The sequence below is a fragment of the Helobdella robusta genome (genome assembly GCF_000326865.2).
Source record: "Helobdella robusta unplaced genomic scaffold HELROscaffold_1, whole genome shotgun sequence".
In the NCBI taxonomy this organism is placed as follows: domain Eukaryota; kingdom Metazoa; phylum Annelida; class Clitellata; order Rhynchobdellida; family Glossiphoniidae; genus Helobdella; species Helobdella robusta.
In genome coordinates, this window is record NW_008703570.1 from 13,336,371 (window position 1) to 13,353,269 (window position 16,899).

The 16,899-nt window shown below is 34.2% G+C and overlaps 3 protein-coding genes across 3 annotated transcripts; all 3 read left to right on the plus strand.

Annotated features, from left to right (window-relative positions):
* Nucleotides 1-59: 59 nt before the first annotated feature.
* Nucleotides 60-1,124, plus strand: HELRODRAFT_62048 (hypothetical protein; the record flags this gene model as incomplete). The annotated part of the gene is made up of 2 exons (XM_009011686.1): nt 60-395; nt 900-1,124. Coding segments are annotated over 2 exons (561 nt in total), but the record flags the coding sequence as incomplete, so codon positions are not given.
* A 5,925-nt stretch (nt 1,125-7,049) lies between these two features.
* On the plus strand, nt 7,050-9,417 carry HELRODRAFT_159849 (hypothetical protein; the record flags this gene model as incomplete). The annotated part of the gene is made up of 7 exons (XM_009011687.1): nt 7,050-7,188; nt 7,536-7,681; nt 7,841-7,939; nt 8,019-8,162; nt 8,287-8,390; nt 9,031-9,165; nt 9,342-9,417. 7 exons carry the CDS (start codon nt 7,050-7,052, stop codon nt 9,415-9,417), a joined length of 843 nt encoding a protein of 280 aa, XP_009009935.1.
* A 2,253-nt stretch (nt 9,418-11,670) lies between these two features.
* Nucleotides 11,671-13,367, plus strand: HELRODRAFT_159850 (hypothetical protein; the record flags this gene model as incomplete). The annotated part of the gene is made up of 4 exons (XM_009011688.1): nt 11,671-12,021; nt 12,349-12,524; nt 12,665-12,926; nt 13,101-13,367. The coding sequence occupies 4 exons, from the start codon at nt 11,671-11,673 to the stop codon at nt 13,365-13,367; spliced, it is 1,056 nt and encodes a 351-aa protein (XP_009009936.1).
* Between the last annotated feature and the right edge of the window lie 3,532 nt (nt 13,368-16,899).

A 16,899-nucleotide genomic window follows, 5' to 3' on the forward strand; every position in this document is an offset into this window, starting at 1 on the left:
AAAGCCCTCGCAGTGTGGTGGAATGCGTTGCATCTAACAACTTCCATCATCTCATGAAAATGTTACTGAGCTCTACAATCATAAAACGAATCAAAGAGGAAAACATTAAAGATGCCCTGTTCATTGCCGCTAAGAAGGGTCACCTGGAAACGATTATTGAAATTTTAACTGTCGACAGGTCGCTGGTCGAAGCTACAGACGATTCAGCGAACACTCCTGTTCTGATAGCGGCCGATAACGACAGAGTTGATGCAGTGAGGTTATTAATTGAGCAGTACTCAGCCGATATCACCGTTAAAAACAATAAACTCCAAACGATATATGACCTTGCTATGAGGCAATCTACATCGGAAGTTCTACAGTTGTTGATGCAACATGACAAGTCTGACATGATCGTGAAGCCGTATTATCTGCACACCGCCGCTGCAGCTGGCGATCTGGAAAAAATAAATTTCATTCTCGACTGCGATAAAGTGAAATTGCTGGACATCGATAACAACAACAACACCATATTCCACACGGCAGCCGCCAACAATGCCTACAATGTTCTTGATCATTTCCTCAGAAAATATGACGATTATACGGATTTACAAAACAAGGAAAGAGCAACTGCCTTGCATCTGGCCGTTAGAAAAGGTCACTTAGAGTCATTTCTGGTACTAGTAGAAAAAAACGCCAGGTTTGATCTTGAAGACATCTACGTTCAAAACGTGCTGCATGCTGCAGTTTCTTCTATTATCACAAGACCGGAAATTGTTCAAAAAATTATAGAGAAGATGAAACAGAATTATTACCCCCTGCTAAACAGTCAGGACTTGTACGGAGACACGGCGTTGCATCTCGCTGTAAAGTACTCCAATTCACATTTGGTTGAACTTCTTTCGGATTTAGATCCGGAGGTAGAGAACCAAGATGGAGAAATCCCACTTCAATCTGCAGTGAAATATGGGACCATTTCGGAAGTACAAGCTTTAATTAATACATTTTACAAATCTAAAAAGGTCAACATTGACCTTAAAGACGAGCTTGGGCAATCTGCACTCTTCATGAGTGCTGAAAAGGGCAATGCAGAAATATTTGAGCTGTTGATTTTAAACGGAGCCAACATGACTTTAAGAAATAATGCAAACTGCACCATACTGCACAGAATAGTTGAAAGCAATAAAGCTGATCTGGCGCATTCAGATAAATACATCGAAGTCTTCTATAAAATTGTGAAATATTCGGTCAGGTGGTACTGCTGGAGTCTCGGTGTGAGGCCCCCATACAGAAACACCAAGCAGTTCTATCAGTACCAATTAATTTCCGTGCGTTACCTCACGAATGATTTGTATTACAAGGACTGTAATGTTCTGCAATACGCTTCAAAACTCGGAACCGGTGAGCTTTTGAAAGCAATTTTAAGAACTCCGTACGTTTATAAGTTTACCATTGATTGCTCATTGGGCGTGGGCCAGGCTCAGACTGGCAAATTGAAATCGAACGAAATATCGAGTCTGTCTGAATTTTTGCAGTTTAAGAGAAAGCCGAACGAAGTGTTGTTTGACGTTTCTTACCTCATTCCATCCACGAACCCGAAGCATCTTGAATTAATTGATCTGGAATCACATGCAAAACCAGGTTTTGTGCTTCAATATATTTTAAAAATAATGTTAACGCAATTATAATTTGTTGACAAAAATTTATTATTATTTTATACAAGTTCCGGAACAAACCAACGAATCTGCTCACGAAGGTATTTTTAATCAAAAAAAGTTTTTGTTCGTTTCGTTTGTGCCTATCTATATATCAGCAAAATATTTTAGAAATTTTCATGTTATATGCACAATGCTTCAAGGCAGTTATATTTTATTAACATTAAATTTACTTTGCAAAGTAACAAGTTAACCTATGATAAAAATAAATAACCGAACGGAACGATAATATAATTTTTCAAATATCATTTTTCAGATGACAAGATGATCTATCGGCTGACGGCGAAACGACTTCCAGCAGTTGACGACCCAGGAGGAAGATGCATGACATCCTGTCTGGAGCATATCGTGGAGACAAACAAAGAGGAGTACATCAACGACATTCTTGACGCCGAATTCTTCCAGTTCCTTATATCGAAGTACTGGAGCCTCTGTCGATGGGGTTACGAGGTTTTAATGTGGACCCACGTTCTCTACATGATACTATTCACGTATTTCATCATGCCTTCTAGAGAATATTTGATTTATAGATTTCACCCGCCCTCTATAAATGCCAACGAAACTTCGGAAATTATAAATAATGAAGATTTTAATTTCAGCCACACTTTTGAATATTTTAGCCTATTCTTGATTTGGCCTATTTTGATACTTCTATATGAAATATTTCTAGGTTGCGTGTTTATCACATCTGTAAAAAAAGTTAAAATAAAATGGACACGCGGTTTACTTGGTGAGTTGAGGACGGATGAGATAACATCCGGCTTGATGAAACTTCCAGTTGGTGTTCTACTTTTTCTGTTCGGTAATCTTTCCCACACTTCGTCAGTGGCGTTCAGCTTGTCGGCACTCGTTTGGTACTTGATTGCTTCCTTCACGGACAATCCTCACACGTATCTGGAGAGTCTGGCGATGGTTTTGATCCTCGGCTGGCTGCATACAATTACCTACGTTAAAGGTTTCAAAGATTGGAACGCTCTTGCCAGCATTTTGAAGCATATTTTCATTAAAGACATCATTCGTTTTATATACATTTTTGTTTTTGTACTCATCAGCTTCGGTTACGCCATGCACGTCTTGATGTTAGCCGACTACAACCTTAGCTCGGAATCTCGCCACTCGATCAACACGCTTTACTTTACATTTTACAGAATGTTAAGCCCTGATAACATTGTCGAGATAACAGATGACGATAAGTATAAAAACTCTGGAGGTAGAGTTTTTGTTTTGAGAGGCGTGTACGCCATCTACTCTGTCTTGTCGACGGTGGTCCTCATGAACCTCTTGATTGCCATGATGAACAGCACTTACTCCGACATACAATCCATGAAATCAACAGCCTGGAGGATTAGTACGTTGAAGTTGGCTCTGTGGTTCGAAAGACACCTGCCAAGTTGTTGTATGAGGCGACTTCTGAAGTTTAAAACCTTCTACGATATTGAGGAAAACAGATGGATGCTGATCAAAACCTGTGAAACTAATGAAGGGAAGGACAATGCATTTTTCAATGCTGTTGTTGGCCAAGATAGCGAAAAAGAAAAAAACACCAAAGGAGAAACACCGACTCATGGGAAAACAGTTGAAACCTGGAGCAATTTAACTGTAGAAATTGAGAATTTAAACGTACGTCTGGGAAAAGTAGAGAAGGATATTGGTGTGACCGTGAATGAATGTAAATTAATCAGGACCATGGTCACCGGTATGAAGGCAGATGTGATGATGGAAATTAAAAAAATTCACGAACTCTGTCTGGAAATGTGCTTGTTAGCCAAGATAAAAAAATAACTGTTTTTTTTTATTCTTTTAGTTAATTTTTGACCGCAAAATTTCCTAAATTTGTGAAATAGATAGAATAATATATCTTATTCAAAAAGATATTTAATGACATCGGTGAATTTTGTTTTAAAGTAGAAACATTCCTCTGCAATCCGTATACTTTGCCGTATTCAGCCCAGTATAATTGTTCTAGATTTTTTCAAATTTGCAATGTTTTCAATAATTACTCAAGCTTATCTGTGATTGAAATTTACAAAGTTGATTTGAATTAATCATAAGTGATATGAGAACCACAAAAAACATACTAGATATTTATAAATATTTCAATATTTTGCTTTCAAGATATGTTCACTAACTTACCGTTTTAAAATTGAATCTTGTGGTGGTCGCTTCACACGCCATACAAACACACACACACAAACACACACACTCACTCAAACACACACACCACACAACATGCACAAATAAACACATACACACATATAATTTTATCAAGTATAACGAAATAATTATGTGTGACTGAAATTAAAAAAAAAATGATTTACATTGAATACGGTAAATTTGAAACTACCTTATCCCAACTTTTCCAATTGGAAACGTCCTCCAACTTGCCATCTTACAAACTGAATATCACGATCTATCATTTTAGTCAATTTGTTTTTGTTTCATTTGTTTCTATTTGTTCTACAATCCCTTTCGTTAATGAATATCCTCATGAAGCATTTTTGCTGTTAAAAATTCAGAAATTTTTTTCCTCGATTAAGTTTTTTTTACATATATAAATAAATAGTTTAAAAAATGTAAGCAACATTTATGTTCCTATTGTTTGATTTTGTTTTGTTTATATTTTTTTCATTTTTTTGCAAAACCTCTTTTGTCTGTCATTCCGCTATTATAAAGTAACAAATTAAATAAATGAATAATCCATAAACTGACTGTATGTACTTTTGTTTTCAAAAAAACAAAAATGAAAATCAAAAAAACTTCATAAATTCTTTCAGGTAAAAAGATAAAATGCTTACCCACTTACGTCCGCTTCAAGTGACCTTTATTTTGCGGCCAGTTGCGACTGGCTAGTTATTAATGACCGTCAGTGCCCTTAACAACATTGTTAACAAGGCTGTCATTGCATCAGTTTTTTTAATGAATCTGTTCTTGTAAACAGTACTGTTCGTTTATGATTCAAATTTTAAATACTGTTCTAACCGCGGGAATGATCGAATTGCGCTATATCATTTAATATTCAATTATTGTTATCTTTGTAATCTTTGGGTTGTAAACCATAGAGTGTAAAGATATATCGTATCTATGATTGTAAAATTGGCTATAAATACGACCTACGATTGAGGCTTAGTCAGAAGAGGTTTCCAGTTGAGGTTACAAGTGAGGAGAAAGTTGTGTTCACCTATCGGAGATCCTGAACCTACGGATAAACGAACTCTTGAACTCTATCGTTGGGAGCTAACACACGGTGTTGGAGAAATAGCGAGTACTGAAGCTATAACATCGGTGTTGGTAGTTACGAGGTCGAAGAGGTTACGACACTGGTGTTAGAAGTTGGATCTTCAAGAGGTTACACACTCGTGACAGAGGTAAAATTCCGATAGCTGGAAGTTCACTGTAGTAAAGAATACCAGGACTAGAGAACTCAATGTTATAAGTCGGACAAGAGAAACTTAACTACTGACAAATAGTTGTATTCCGTGATTTACCTGTTGATTATTTATTGTGCTGTATTCTAACGATTTAACGATCGAACGAACGAGTGATCGATTAAGGCAATACACACGAGTGATTGCCAGCACTGTTTTCTTTCTAATAAAGTCATCTGAAACAAGTCTGCTAAGGAATCAAGAATGCACGTAGTGAGAAATAACCATACCCTACAAGTTCAAGGGGTCGGTTATAACAATATCATATCCATGGTTTCCAAGTAAACGATCTAAGGACCATTTCAGCACGTATGTTACAAATATGTTAACATTAATGTATGAGTTTAAAGGGTGGTGCATGGAACCCCGACAGAAATTTACATCAAGTTCTATATTGCAATCCTTACGAAAGTGCGTAAAAAATTGCATGCTGCGAATATTTAGAAGGTAATCGCTAGAATTCTAATGCGATTTCAATTCACTCGAGTTTTTTCATTTTGAATTTGTTATATTTTTTGACAATTTCAAAATTGCAAATGCAGTTGTCTTGTTGATTGTGGAAACATCAAATGGTAAACTAAATTGCAAAGTTTTTCAAATACGCCCAATTTTAGATGAATTTTTCCTAATAGACCATTTAAGGAGAAATTGCTCGCCTGTTTTCCTTAAAGCTGAAATTTAATTTTGCGGTCAGTCGAGACTGGCCAGTTGATAATTCAAATTCTTAGATGACCAGTAGCCCTGCTAACTTTGTTAAAAAGTTGCACATTGCAGTCGTCCTGATGTATCTAATTCAGTAGATAGCAATATCTGCGATGTGATGATTCTCTAATGTAGATGCGATTGTTACAATTATTTTTCTAATCGAACCGTGTGTGGGTTATAACTTTATTATATCATAAATATATTGCAATTATTGCTTTTGTTATTAACCATACGTTTAAATTGTCAGTGACGAATTTATGATGCCAGTTAGTTAATAATTCATAAAAATCCATTTTCTGCTAGATCATATAGGAAGGATTTTTCAGATGTAGTTGTGGCCCGGGAAAACGAAAAAGTAGAGGTCCATAAATATTCTGTGAGGGTTCCTAATTATGTTATAAAGGCTCTTTATTGGTTTTTTTTTATTTAAAAAAATAGACAGAATGAACGAATGAAATAGAGAAAAAGAATGAAAAAAAGAGAGAGAAAAGGTAAACAGGTATGAAAGGAATTTAAATTAATAAAATAGAGAAATTGAATAAGAAAAAAGTAAGATAGATAGATAGAGAGAGAGAGAGAGAGAGAGAGAGAGAGAGAGAGAGAGAGAGAGAGAGAGAGAGAGAGAGAGAGAGAGATACTTAAGAGACAAAATATATGGGAAAACAAAAAACAAAAGTAGGGGAGTGAGCAATTGGTAGAAATTGAAATGACATCAGAAGGATGTTAACGACCGTAATAAACGCAGTCTATATTTCTCTGTAACTAATTAACCTGCCAGATAGGAATCATATTAATTGTACGTTTTTAACGTAAATATTCATTCATAATTTTATTACGCGCACACACCCACACACACACACACACGTATACATACACATACTATACGCACCTTTTAAATACACTCTCGTTAGAGGGTATATTTATATAATTAGTGATGTTTAATTGTATGTCGATTCATTAATTTATTGAACCGTGTGTGTGTGTGTATTTATGTGTGTGTATGTTTATGTGTGTGTATGTTTATGTATGTGTATGTTTATGTGTGTGTGCTAATATAATTAACAGTGAATCTGCATTTTACGCTGATAGTCTATATAAGGTGTAGTTTTCGCAAGTTGTTCCAAACAAATCGTTCGTTTTGGTTTCGTGCTTTTCAAAATTTTTTCCTTCGACAAATAATAATTAGTAATTTAATTTTCAATAAAAATATTGAGAGAAAGAAGAGATGTCCAATTTATTTTTAGATAGCGAGCACGCAGAGCTGTACCGCAAATACCGACCCGGCTATCCGAAAGAAGTATTCGAAATTATCGATCGGAAGTTGACTGACATTACCGCTAAACTGCCTGATGATCTTAGGGAAAGTTAGTACCATTACGTTTCTACACACACACACACACACACACACACACACGCACACACACACAATCACACACTCACACACTAACAGGCACACACATAAACAGGCAAACACATACTTTTTCTTTCTTTCTTTTTTTTTCTCTCTCTCTCTCTTCTCTTTCTTTTTCCTCTCACCTTTTTTCTTCCTCCAAAAGTAGCGCTAATGCCTGATGCTCTTAGAGAAAGTTGTATTACACCCAAACACACATATACGTACCCTTCTACACACTCTCTCTCTCTCTCTCTCTCTCTCTCTCTCTCTCTCTCTCTCTCTATTCATATTTCTCTCTCTCTCTCTCTTACCCTCAAGAATATAAAAGGAACGAGCGTGGAAGATGGAACAAGGCGTTGGACGTTGGTTGCGGGACAGGGCAGGCAACACTCATGCTGGTGGATTTCGTGCAAGAGACAGTGGGTATCGATACTAGTCAGTCTCAGATACAGCAGGCTACAATTGTTAGAATATTTTACGCTCTTCCTTCTTCTTTCACCTTCTTTTGTGTTTTTCAAGTTCAGTCTTCATTGAGTTTCTATCGTGATGGAACGATTAAATGATGAAAAATCAAAATTTTCAGCTATCAATTGTTGACAAAAATCACATTTTTCAAAAACTAGGAATATGGAAGAAATGATCCAAGCAGAGTGACCTTTTTATGCATAGATGCGTTGAAAATATCAGAGTCCTTCAAAGAGGATAGTGTGGATTTAATACTAGTCAGTATTTGTTTGTTGATCAACGGTTCAGTTAGACGGTCTCTGAAGCGTGAATTTAGTTGAGTATGTTATTTTTTAGGTTTGCCAAGCGATACACTGGTTCGATAGGCCCAAGTTTTTTGAGGAATGTCTGAAAGTGTTGAGGCCTGGAGGGGTCCTAGCCCTGGTTGGCTACGGGGTGCCAGTTTTCGATGATGGACTGATCGAGAACATAAATATGGAGGTGTGTCGGTTGGTTTGTAAACCGGTATTTGATTTAATCGATCTTTCAATCATCATTATTGTGATAATAAATAATATTATTAATAACAACAACAACAACAATAATAATAATAATAATCTTTTAGTACGTAGACATATCACTGAAAGGATCGCCAATAAGATCTACAATTGATGATAAATACGCCATTGTTATCGGAGAACTGAGATCTGTATTTCCTACCGTTGAGAGGTGGATGAATGAATGAATGAATGAATGAATGAATGAATGAATGAATGAATAAATGAATGAATGAATGAATGAATGAATGAATGAATGAATGAATAATTGATTGATTGAATGAATTAATAAATTAATTATTAATTAAATAGATAGATGAATGAATGGAAAAATGATGAATGCATGAATGAATGGGCTAACCCATTGGACAGGTGAACGAACGAATGAGTGAATGAATTGATTAAATATTGAAATCCCGAGAAGATATATGAATGAGGAGGAAAATATGAACAAAAGAACAAATAAAGTAATGAATAAACAAATAATTAAATGAATGAAAACATGTTTAAATTAGTTTGTAATAATAATTATAATAAATTAAAGTATTTATGTAAAAAATACTTGAATAATTGAATGAATGAAAGCATGTTTAAATTAGTTTGTAATAATAATTATAGTAAATTAAAGTATTTATGTAAAAAATACTTGAATAAATGAAAGCATGTTTAAATAAGTTTGTAATAATAGTTATAATAAATTTAAATATTTATGTAAAAAATACTTGAATAAATGAAAGCATGTTTAAATTAGTTTGTAATAATAGTTATAATAAATTTAAATATTTATGTAAAAAATTCTTCCACGATAAAAGAAATGATACAGTAGTTCAAAAACTCGAGACGACGGTAGACGATTACGTTGGGTTCCTGAGCACCTGGAGCAACTACAGATCCTACAAGAGGACCAACCCTCCCTATCCAGACGTACTCGAAGCTTTTAGCGAAAAGTAGGATTCAATTGTATATCTTTAATAATTATATTCATTAAAAAAAAATCCATCATTCATCGTTCGTTCATTCGTTTGTTTCTCCGTTCGTTCCTTCGTTCGTTCATTGAAAAGTTAAAAGGAAAATATACTGGAAATAAAAATATTTTTATCTCAAATTTTTTTAATTACTTCAGAATAAAACAACTGGCCCCTGGCGACACTTTGCTGAAGAGGAAGATCGATTATTTTATCGTCATCGGCGCTAAATAATTTTTAAAATAATAATAATAATAAAATAATAATATTTGATAATAATAATGATGATGATGAAGATGTAATTGATAAGGATAATTGTATTTAGTATAGCAGTATTTAGGATAATTGTATGTAGCAAGCAGTATTTGTGGGTTATAAATTTTTGAAATGATAAACTTCTTAATAGATTCTAGATTCCAATAAGAATTGTTTATGTGTAGTATAATATTTAAAGAAATTGTTCTGTATCCAATGTTCCGTTCGTGGCAATTTTAGAAGAATAGAATAAACTTCAACAAAAAAATTAATTGAATATTTTAAACCAACAAAAAGTAAAAACGTATTTATTGATTGATGAATTCATCAAATGATTGATTGGCTGATTGGTTGGTTGATTGGTGGATTCATAAAATGATTGGTTGACTGATTGGTTGATTGATTGACTGATTGATTGATCAATTGAACAAAGAACTCGACTTAACAAGCCAGGAAAATCTAATAATCATTAAACTATTTCGTTTGATTTATAATAATTTTTTCCAACATTCCATCAAACTTTGAGCTAGAGCAAGTCCATATTAATTCTCCCATTCATCAATCGTTATCATCATCTGCATATATTCCATCAAACCTTATTAAGTCATTCAGCAAATGGGACGACATCTCCGAGGGGTGTCAGAACGTTGAAGGCAATGGTTTACGTGACTTCATTTCAAAAGTTCTTTGGTAGCTCACTCAACATGAGACAATTATTAATGTTTTTATTTATTATTACATATATATGTTTGACATTAACAAAACTGTGCATTCGTGCCAAACCAGCATTTTGTCAGTTCCTTGCTGCTTGTCAACTCTTCTTATGTAGGTATTTAAAAATGGATAAAAAAATTATTGTTCGGTTTGGAAAAAGGATGGGGTGGGGCTCTCAATATGCTTCCGGATAATGACAACAACGGAAAAAGGAAATGGAAAGAACAATGAAAATAAGATAAACGAGCGGGAAAACCCACAAAACAACTGCGACCACTACAATATCTACATCGCAGCAACAACAAGAATATACCGAACTCTCAAGTTGTTGTGTCACTACATCAAATGTAGTTGTTGAAATAAGAGACCAACGGGCTTTTTAAACATTTTTAAAAAATATTTTTAGCACAAACCCCTACACTCATACCGATACAGCAACAGTGTATGTGTTTAATTTATATATAAATACATGTACCCACACAACCACACACACACACACACACACAAACCCACACACACACACACACACACACACAAACCTACACACACACACACACACACACACGACACTCACGCACGCACTTAAACACACAACACACACAAACATTTATTTATTTATTTACGTGTTTAATTTCGTTTATCTCCCAGGTCAATAACATTTTAAACGCTGCCAAAATTATTTTGGCCTGGACTCGGATTGTCATCATTACCCCCATCATTCTAGCCAAAATTCTCGTCATTATTTCTCCTCACTATCGTCATCAAGTGCCTCATCGTTGGTGACGTCATTAGTGATTGATTAAAAGATATTTTTTTTTTAAACAAAACAATGGTTTTGGCCACTAGAATGTAGCACACAACAAATAAGGCGAAAATAATTTTCTCACTCAGCAATTAAAATTATGATGAAAAATTGTAAGATACAGCGGATAAAAATGACAAAATAAGAATTGAAAAATACTAAACCTCTCATGTTTCTCTAAAAAAAATTTAGATCCGCTCATAATAAAGAAAGAGCTTTGTACTTCGAATAACAAACGAACGAACAAATGAACGAACGAACGAACGAACGAACAAGCAAATAATGATGCATCATCATTAGCTTGTTTCTCCTTAAATTTGTTTCCAATTAAATGCTTGTTTACGAATTTCGCATGGGTGTGGCTTATTATTTTGTCTACGGAAAATACAAACACACACAAACGCACGCACACGCACACAATTAAACACACTCATACGTATAGATGTGTATATATATATATATATATATATATATATATATATATATATATATATATATAGAGAGAGAGAGAGAGAGAGAGAGAGAGAGAGAGAGAGAGAGAGAGAGAGAAAGATAGAGAACCAATTTTCTTCAAATACAAAAAAAATTCAATTGACTGTGTATAAAAAATTTAGAAACGATAAAAGTCTGGAAAGAAATTATCTTCAAAATTAGAAATTTTCAATTATAAATTGTGTAACATAACAACATTGTAGCGTATCGAAAAGTTGTGAGAAATGGATGAAAATATATCACTAATCCAATCAGAAGAAGATCCTTCGTCCCATATTTCCCCATGCAATCCCTCCAGCCCAGTTTCAGGTAATTCTTGCTTCAGTGCAGTAATTGTGGACACTTTCTTCATCGCCTACCTCACCTTGTTCGTCATCTCCATTGTGGGAAATTCTTTTTTACTATTTGTCATCACCCTCAGCGAAAAAACGATGATGAATATCTTGATCGCCTCTAAGACGATAGCTGGTATGATGCTTAGTGTTTTTGCAATGTTCTTCTATTATGTGTCCATTGCCAACAGCTCTTCATGGGTAGGAGGATGGTTTTTCTGCAAGACTGCCAAGTGGTTTCATGTTAGAAGTTAATCTTTTTGTTTTCTTTATACTTATTTTATTATATTTTTATACTCAATGTTCTCAGATGTTTCAACAACAAACGGCATACGAGCATATCTACCAGTTAACGCGTCTCTAACCTTTTTGATATATTTGAAGCCGAGCGTTTCATAAAATTTCGCATATTTTATTGCTGTGACATCTTTTCACCCGTTTTATTAATTTTGATGAAGTTTTTGGCTCTTCGAGTTTTCAAAGTTGCCTAAACTAATTTTACTCTCTCGTTACAAAAAATTCGCTCCTCAAACTATCATTCGCCATGGAAAACAATAATTTTCACAAAAGTCTAGCGTAACGATGGCAATCTCCTTCAGCATAGTGGCCATGGGCTATCGCAAGTTCAAGGTCGTCACGAAAGAGATGAGTGGACGTTGGATGAGGGAGAAGATGGCGTGGGTGGGTCTCATTTGGGGCATGGCAATCTTCATCGCATTTCCTCACATTTTTACGACAGCGTTAGGGTTTTTTTTATCAATTCCGTTAAAAACTCTGTCATTTAGTTATAGTAAGAGATTTTTTTGTATTATGCCACGATCGTCATCGTCTTCATCATCACCAACATCATCGTCGTCATCATTTTCATCACCATCACCCTATCCAGAATTCAACAAGACATCCTCACATGTGAAACTTGTTGCTGCCTTCTCAGCCAGGATAACATGCTGATCAAAATCTACATATCAGCGATAACTTTCTTTGAATATTTCATACCCGCCATCCTGATTGTCACAACGCACGCACTCATTTGGTATAAAATTAGGCAGAAGACAAATGGAAAAGTTGTGGCTGTTAGTGGTACTGGCGATGTTGTAGTAGTCGTTGCCGGTGGTGACACTGATGAAGATGATGTGAGTGAGAGAAAAGTAAGTGGCGATTGGGTTGTTGTTGTAGTTGATGGTGGCATGATATGAAAGATGATGTGATACTATCAGCAATTATAATAAAATATAATAACAAAATTTCATTTTTATAATTATTATAAATAAATTATATAATAACATAAAAATAAAATAACCGCAACCACCATTGACTACAAGGAAGCCAAAATGTTGACGACAGTCGCAACTATCTTCATCTCCTTCTTCCTACCCTGGTACTTCATAATTACCATCCTCCTCCACAACATTGACCTTGAACTTTCTGGACGCGCTTACTTCCTATTTCTGGATATCGCTCATATGCTGGGATTGGCCTGTGTCGCCCTATGCCCCGTAGTCTACTTTATGAAAGGGTCAAAGTTCAGAGAGGTCGTCTGGAGAATGTGGCTGCAGTTGAAGATGTGGCGGTGGAGTTTTGTTAGCTAAGTTAGCAGTTTGGAAAATGCATGCACACCACACACACACACACACACACACACACACACACACACACACACACACACACACACACATACACACACATACTGTGAATGATCTGACGAATAATCTCACAAAACGCAAGATCAATGATAAAAAAAATCAAATAAATCTATTATTAATTAATGTAAATGTTTCGAAGACTATTTTATTAATGATAAATAAATTTGTTATAATATGAATTGAATGCATATTATAAATTTATTTCATTCGCTAAGAGTACCATATTTACTATGTTCAAAAAAACTTGATAGTTTTCTGACATCTATTGAGTAACCATTACTTTTGAATTGAATTTTAGCTCATAAGCTGATAAGAAACTTTATAGATGAATCTAATCGGTTGTATTTGAATAATAAAGTTATCAATCAGTTTAATCAGCATCATTTCATCATTATTTTATCCGTATCACTATCATCGTCTTCTTGTAATCATCACCGCTGTCATCATCATCTTCACCATCATCATCTCGTTGTTTTTCACCTTCTAATGAGTGTTGAATCATCATTATCATTTCAATCATCACCAATATTTTTCTTATTCAAATTTTATTTTGTCTTAATCATCCTCATCATCATTGTCGGTATCGACGTGAGAGAAAGCGAAAGAGTGAGAGAGAGAGAGAGAGAAAGAGAGAGCCATCATTATAATCCATTCCATCATCCTTACAAACTCCGCCAATGACACACCACCAGCAGTCTCTCTATCATTATCATCATCTTCATCATCCTCTTCATCATGCTCATCATCTTCTTCCTCATCATCATCTTCCTCATCTTCATTCTCATCATTATCTTCTTCATCCTCATCTTCTTCTTCTTCATTGCATTCTTGTTATTATCATTATCTCCACGCCGATTCTATATGATGCTTAAGTGCGGAAAAGGTACAAATTTTCGCTTTTAAACTGGAAGGAAGAAAAAGCACTGAATGCCATTAAGTACTGTTTAGATATCATTTGAAAACAGAGCATATACTCAAGTCATGTCTTTTTTAGTCGTATTTAACGGCCATCAACGTGTTATTTTTTATAAATTTAATCCCAAGTATGTTCTTGCTCACATCACAAAGGCCTACTTTTGCACGAATAAACCGGTAAAAATTTATTCAGCCCCAGCAACTGTGATCAGTAGCGTTGAAAGTATCAGATTTCGGAGAAATTATAAAAGTTGAGATGATACTCAGACAAAGATGATAAATGAAAGATGATAGATGATATTTATACAATGGTATACTATATTACTATTTCAATTAATATTTGGAATCGCTTGGATTTCTTGACAAGTTTTCAGTCTCTCCTGTTTATCCTTAATTTAACTCTGAACAAGGAACACATCGTATATTTTCATAATATGAATTTTTTAGGGACGTAAAGAGATTTTCTCACTTTCCAATCTTCAATCTGATTTTCTTCGTTTGAACAAAATAGTGGCAAATTATCAGATGGTAATAAATTCTACCTTAAAAAATCCATCATCGTAAAAGTTTTAAACGTGTGTGTAAAATTATTTTATTTCATTACGAAAAAAACACAACTGGAACATTCCGATAAAAGAAGCGATAAGACGGCAGGCGTTGCTGCAAGAAGCCACTAACTTCACAAAAAACGCGACCACAAAACAACAATGACGACAACAACAACATTAACAACAACGACAAACGCTAACAAAGAATACAACGACAACAGCCACATCAACATCAGTGACGAAGTTGTAGTTGCGACAAGCGCCACCGACAACCACAGAAACGCACAACAACAACAACAACAACAACAACAATGACGACAAATACCAACAACAGCAAACAACAACGAAAGCAGCAGCAACAACAACACAACCACAACAACCGCAACAACATCGACGACAATGACGAAGTGGTAGTCGCGACAGACGCCAACCACAAGTACATCAATCAAACCATCAATCAAAATTGTCTCATGAAATCTATTTTATTTCGCCATACCCGCTCAATGAATAAATGATGAAGTGCATCAGTGCTCGCTTGCCGGATGAATATCAATAATAAAAACAATAATAACAACAATCATAATAACAATAATAATAATAATAATATAATTAATTAATATTTAACTAGCAATTATGACAATGACGCTGATGATGATATAATTACATTATTATTGCCACGAAAAAATGTTAATAATAATAATAATAATGAGACTAATTAAAAAAATACTATTACAAAAATAAGAATGTTATTATTATTATTGTTATCATTAATAATAATAATAATAATAATAATAATAATAATAATAATAATAACATTAATAATAACATTAATAATAATTTGACGAGATGTTGAAAATGGATGGAGATGGAATGACTTGATAAGGCTTGATGGAATATATGCAGATGACGATAGAGAAAAAGGATAATGATGATGGAAATGCGTACACATCTACAGATATGTACTCAAAAACGCATAAAAATACACACACACACACACACACACATACATACACATACATACATACATACATACATACATACATACATACATACATACATACATACATACATACATACATACATACATACATACATACATACATACACACATACATACATACATACATAAGTAGACATGTTGAGCTTGGATTTCAATGGTACGATCAGGATTAAATGGTAATGCATTAAAAGTTTTAATGCAGCCATTCTCAGTCTTCATTTTGTTGCTTATGTTGTTGTTGTAATTGTTTATGCCGTCGTTTGGTATGTTGTTGTTTGCGTTGTTGTTTACGTTGTCTTTGTGTATGTTGTTGTTGTCTGTTCTGTTTTAGTTGTTGTATATCCTGTTGTTCACCTTGTTGTTTGTGTTGTTCATGTTGTTGTTGTTTATATTTTTGCTTCTTTTGATGTTGTTGTTGTTTATATTGTTGTTGTTTATGTTGCTGTTTATGTTGTTGTTTTTTATATTGTTTTTGTTGTTGTTGTTTATGTTGTTTTTGTGTATGTTGCTGTTGTGATCTCTGTTCAGGTGATGCTAGATGAGTTCATATAGGAAATCTGCCATCTTATTAATTTCTTAATTTAAAAGATGAAATAAAATTTTGCTTCATTTCCTTTCGTTTATGAAATTGTTTATACTATTGTTGGTGTTGTTGTTGTTCGTTTGTTTGTTTTGTTGTCTGTTTGTTTGTTTATGTTATTGTTTGTTTGTCTGCTTGTTTGTTTGTCCAACTTGAATCAACAAAATGAAAACTTTTCAACAATATTAATATGATAATAAAATGAAAGGACATTAACAACAACACAACACTAACAACATCAACATCAGCAACAACAACAACAACACAACATCAACAAAAATAACTACAACATCAACAACAACATCACCTTCATCAACAGCAATAGCAACATCAACAACAACATTGCATCAACACAACAAACTCCGAAAATTATTATAGAGAATAAAAAATGTGACTGAAAAAAGCACTATCGAAGAAGTTGAGAAAAAATCTAAA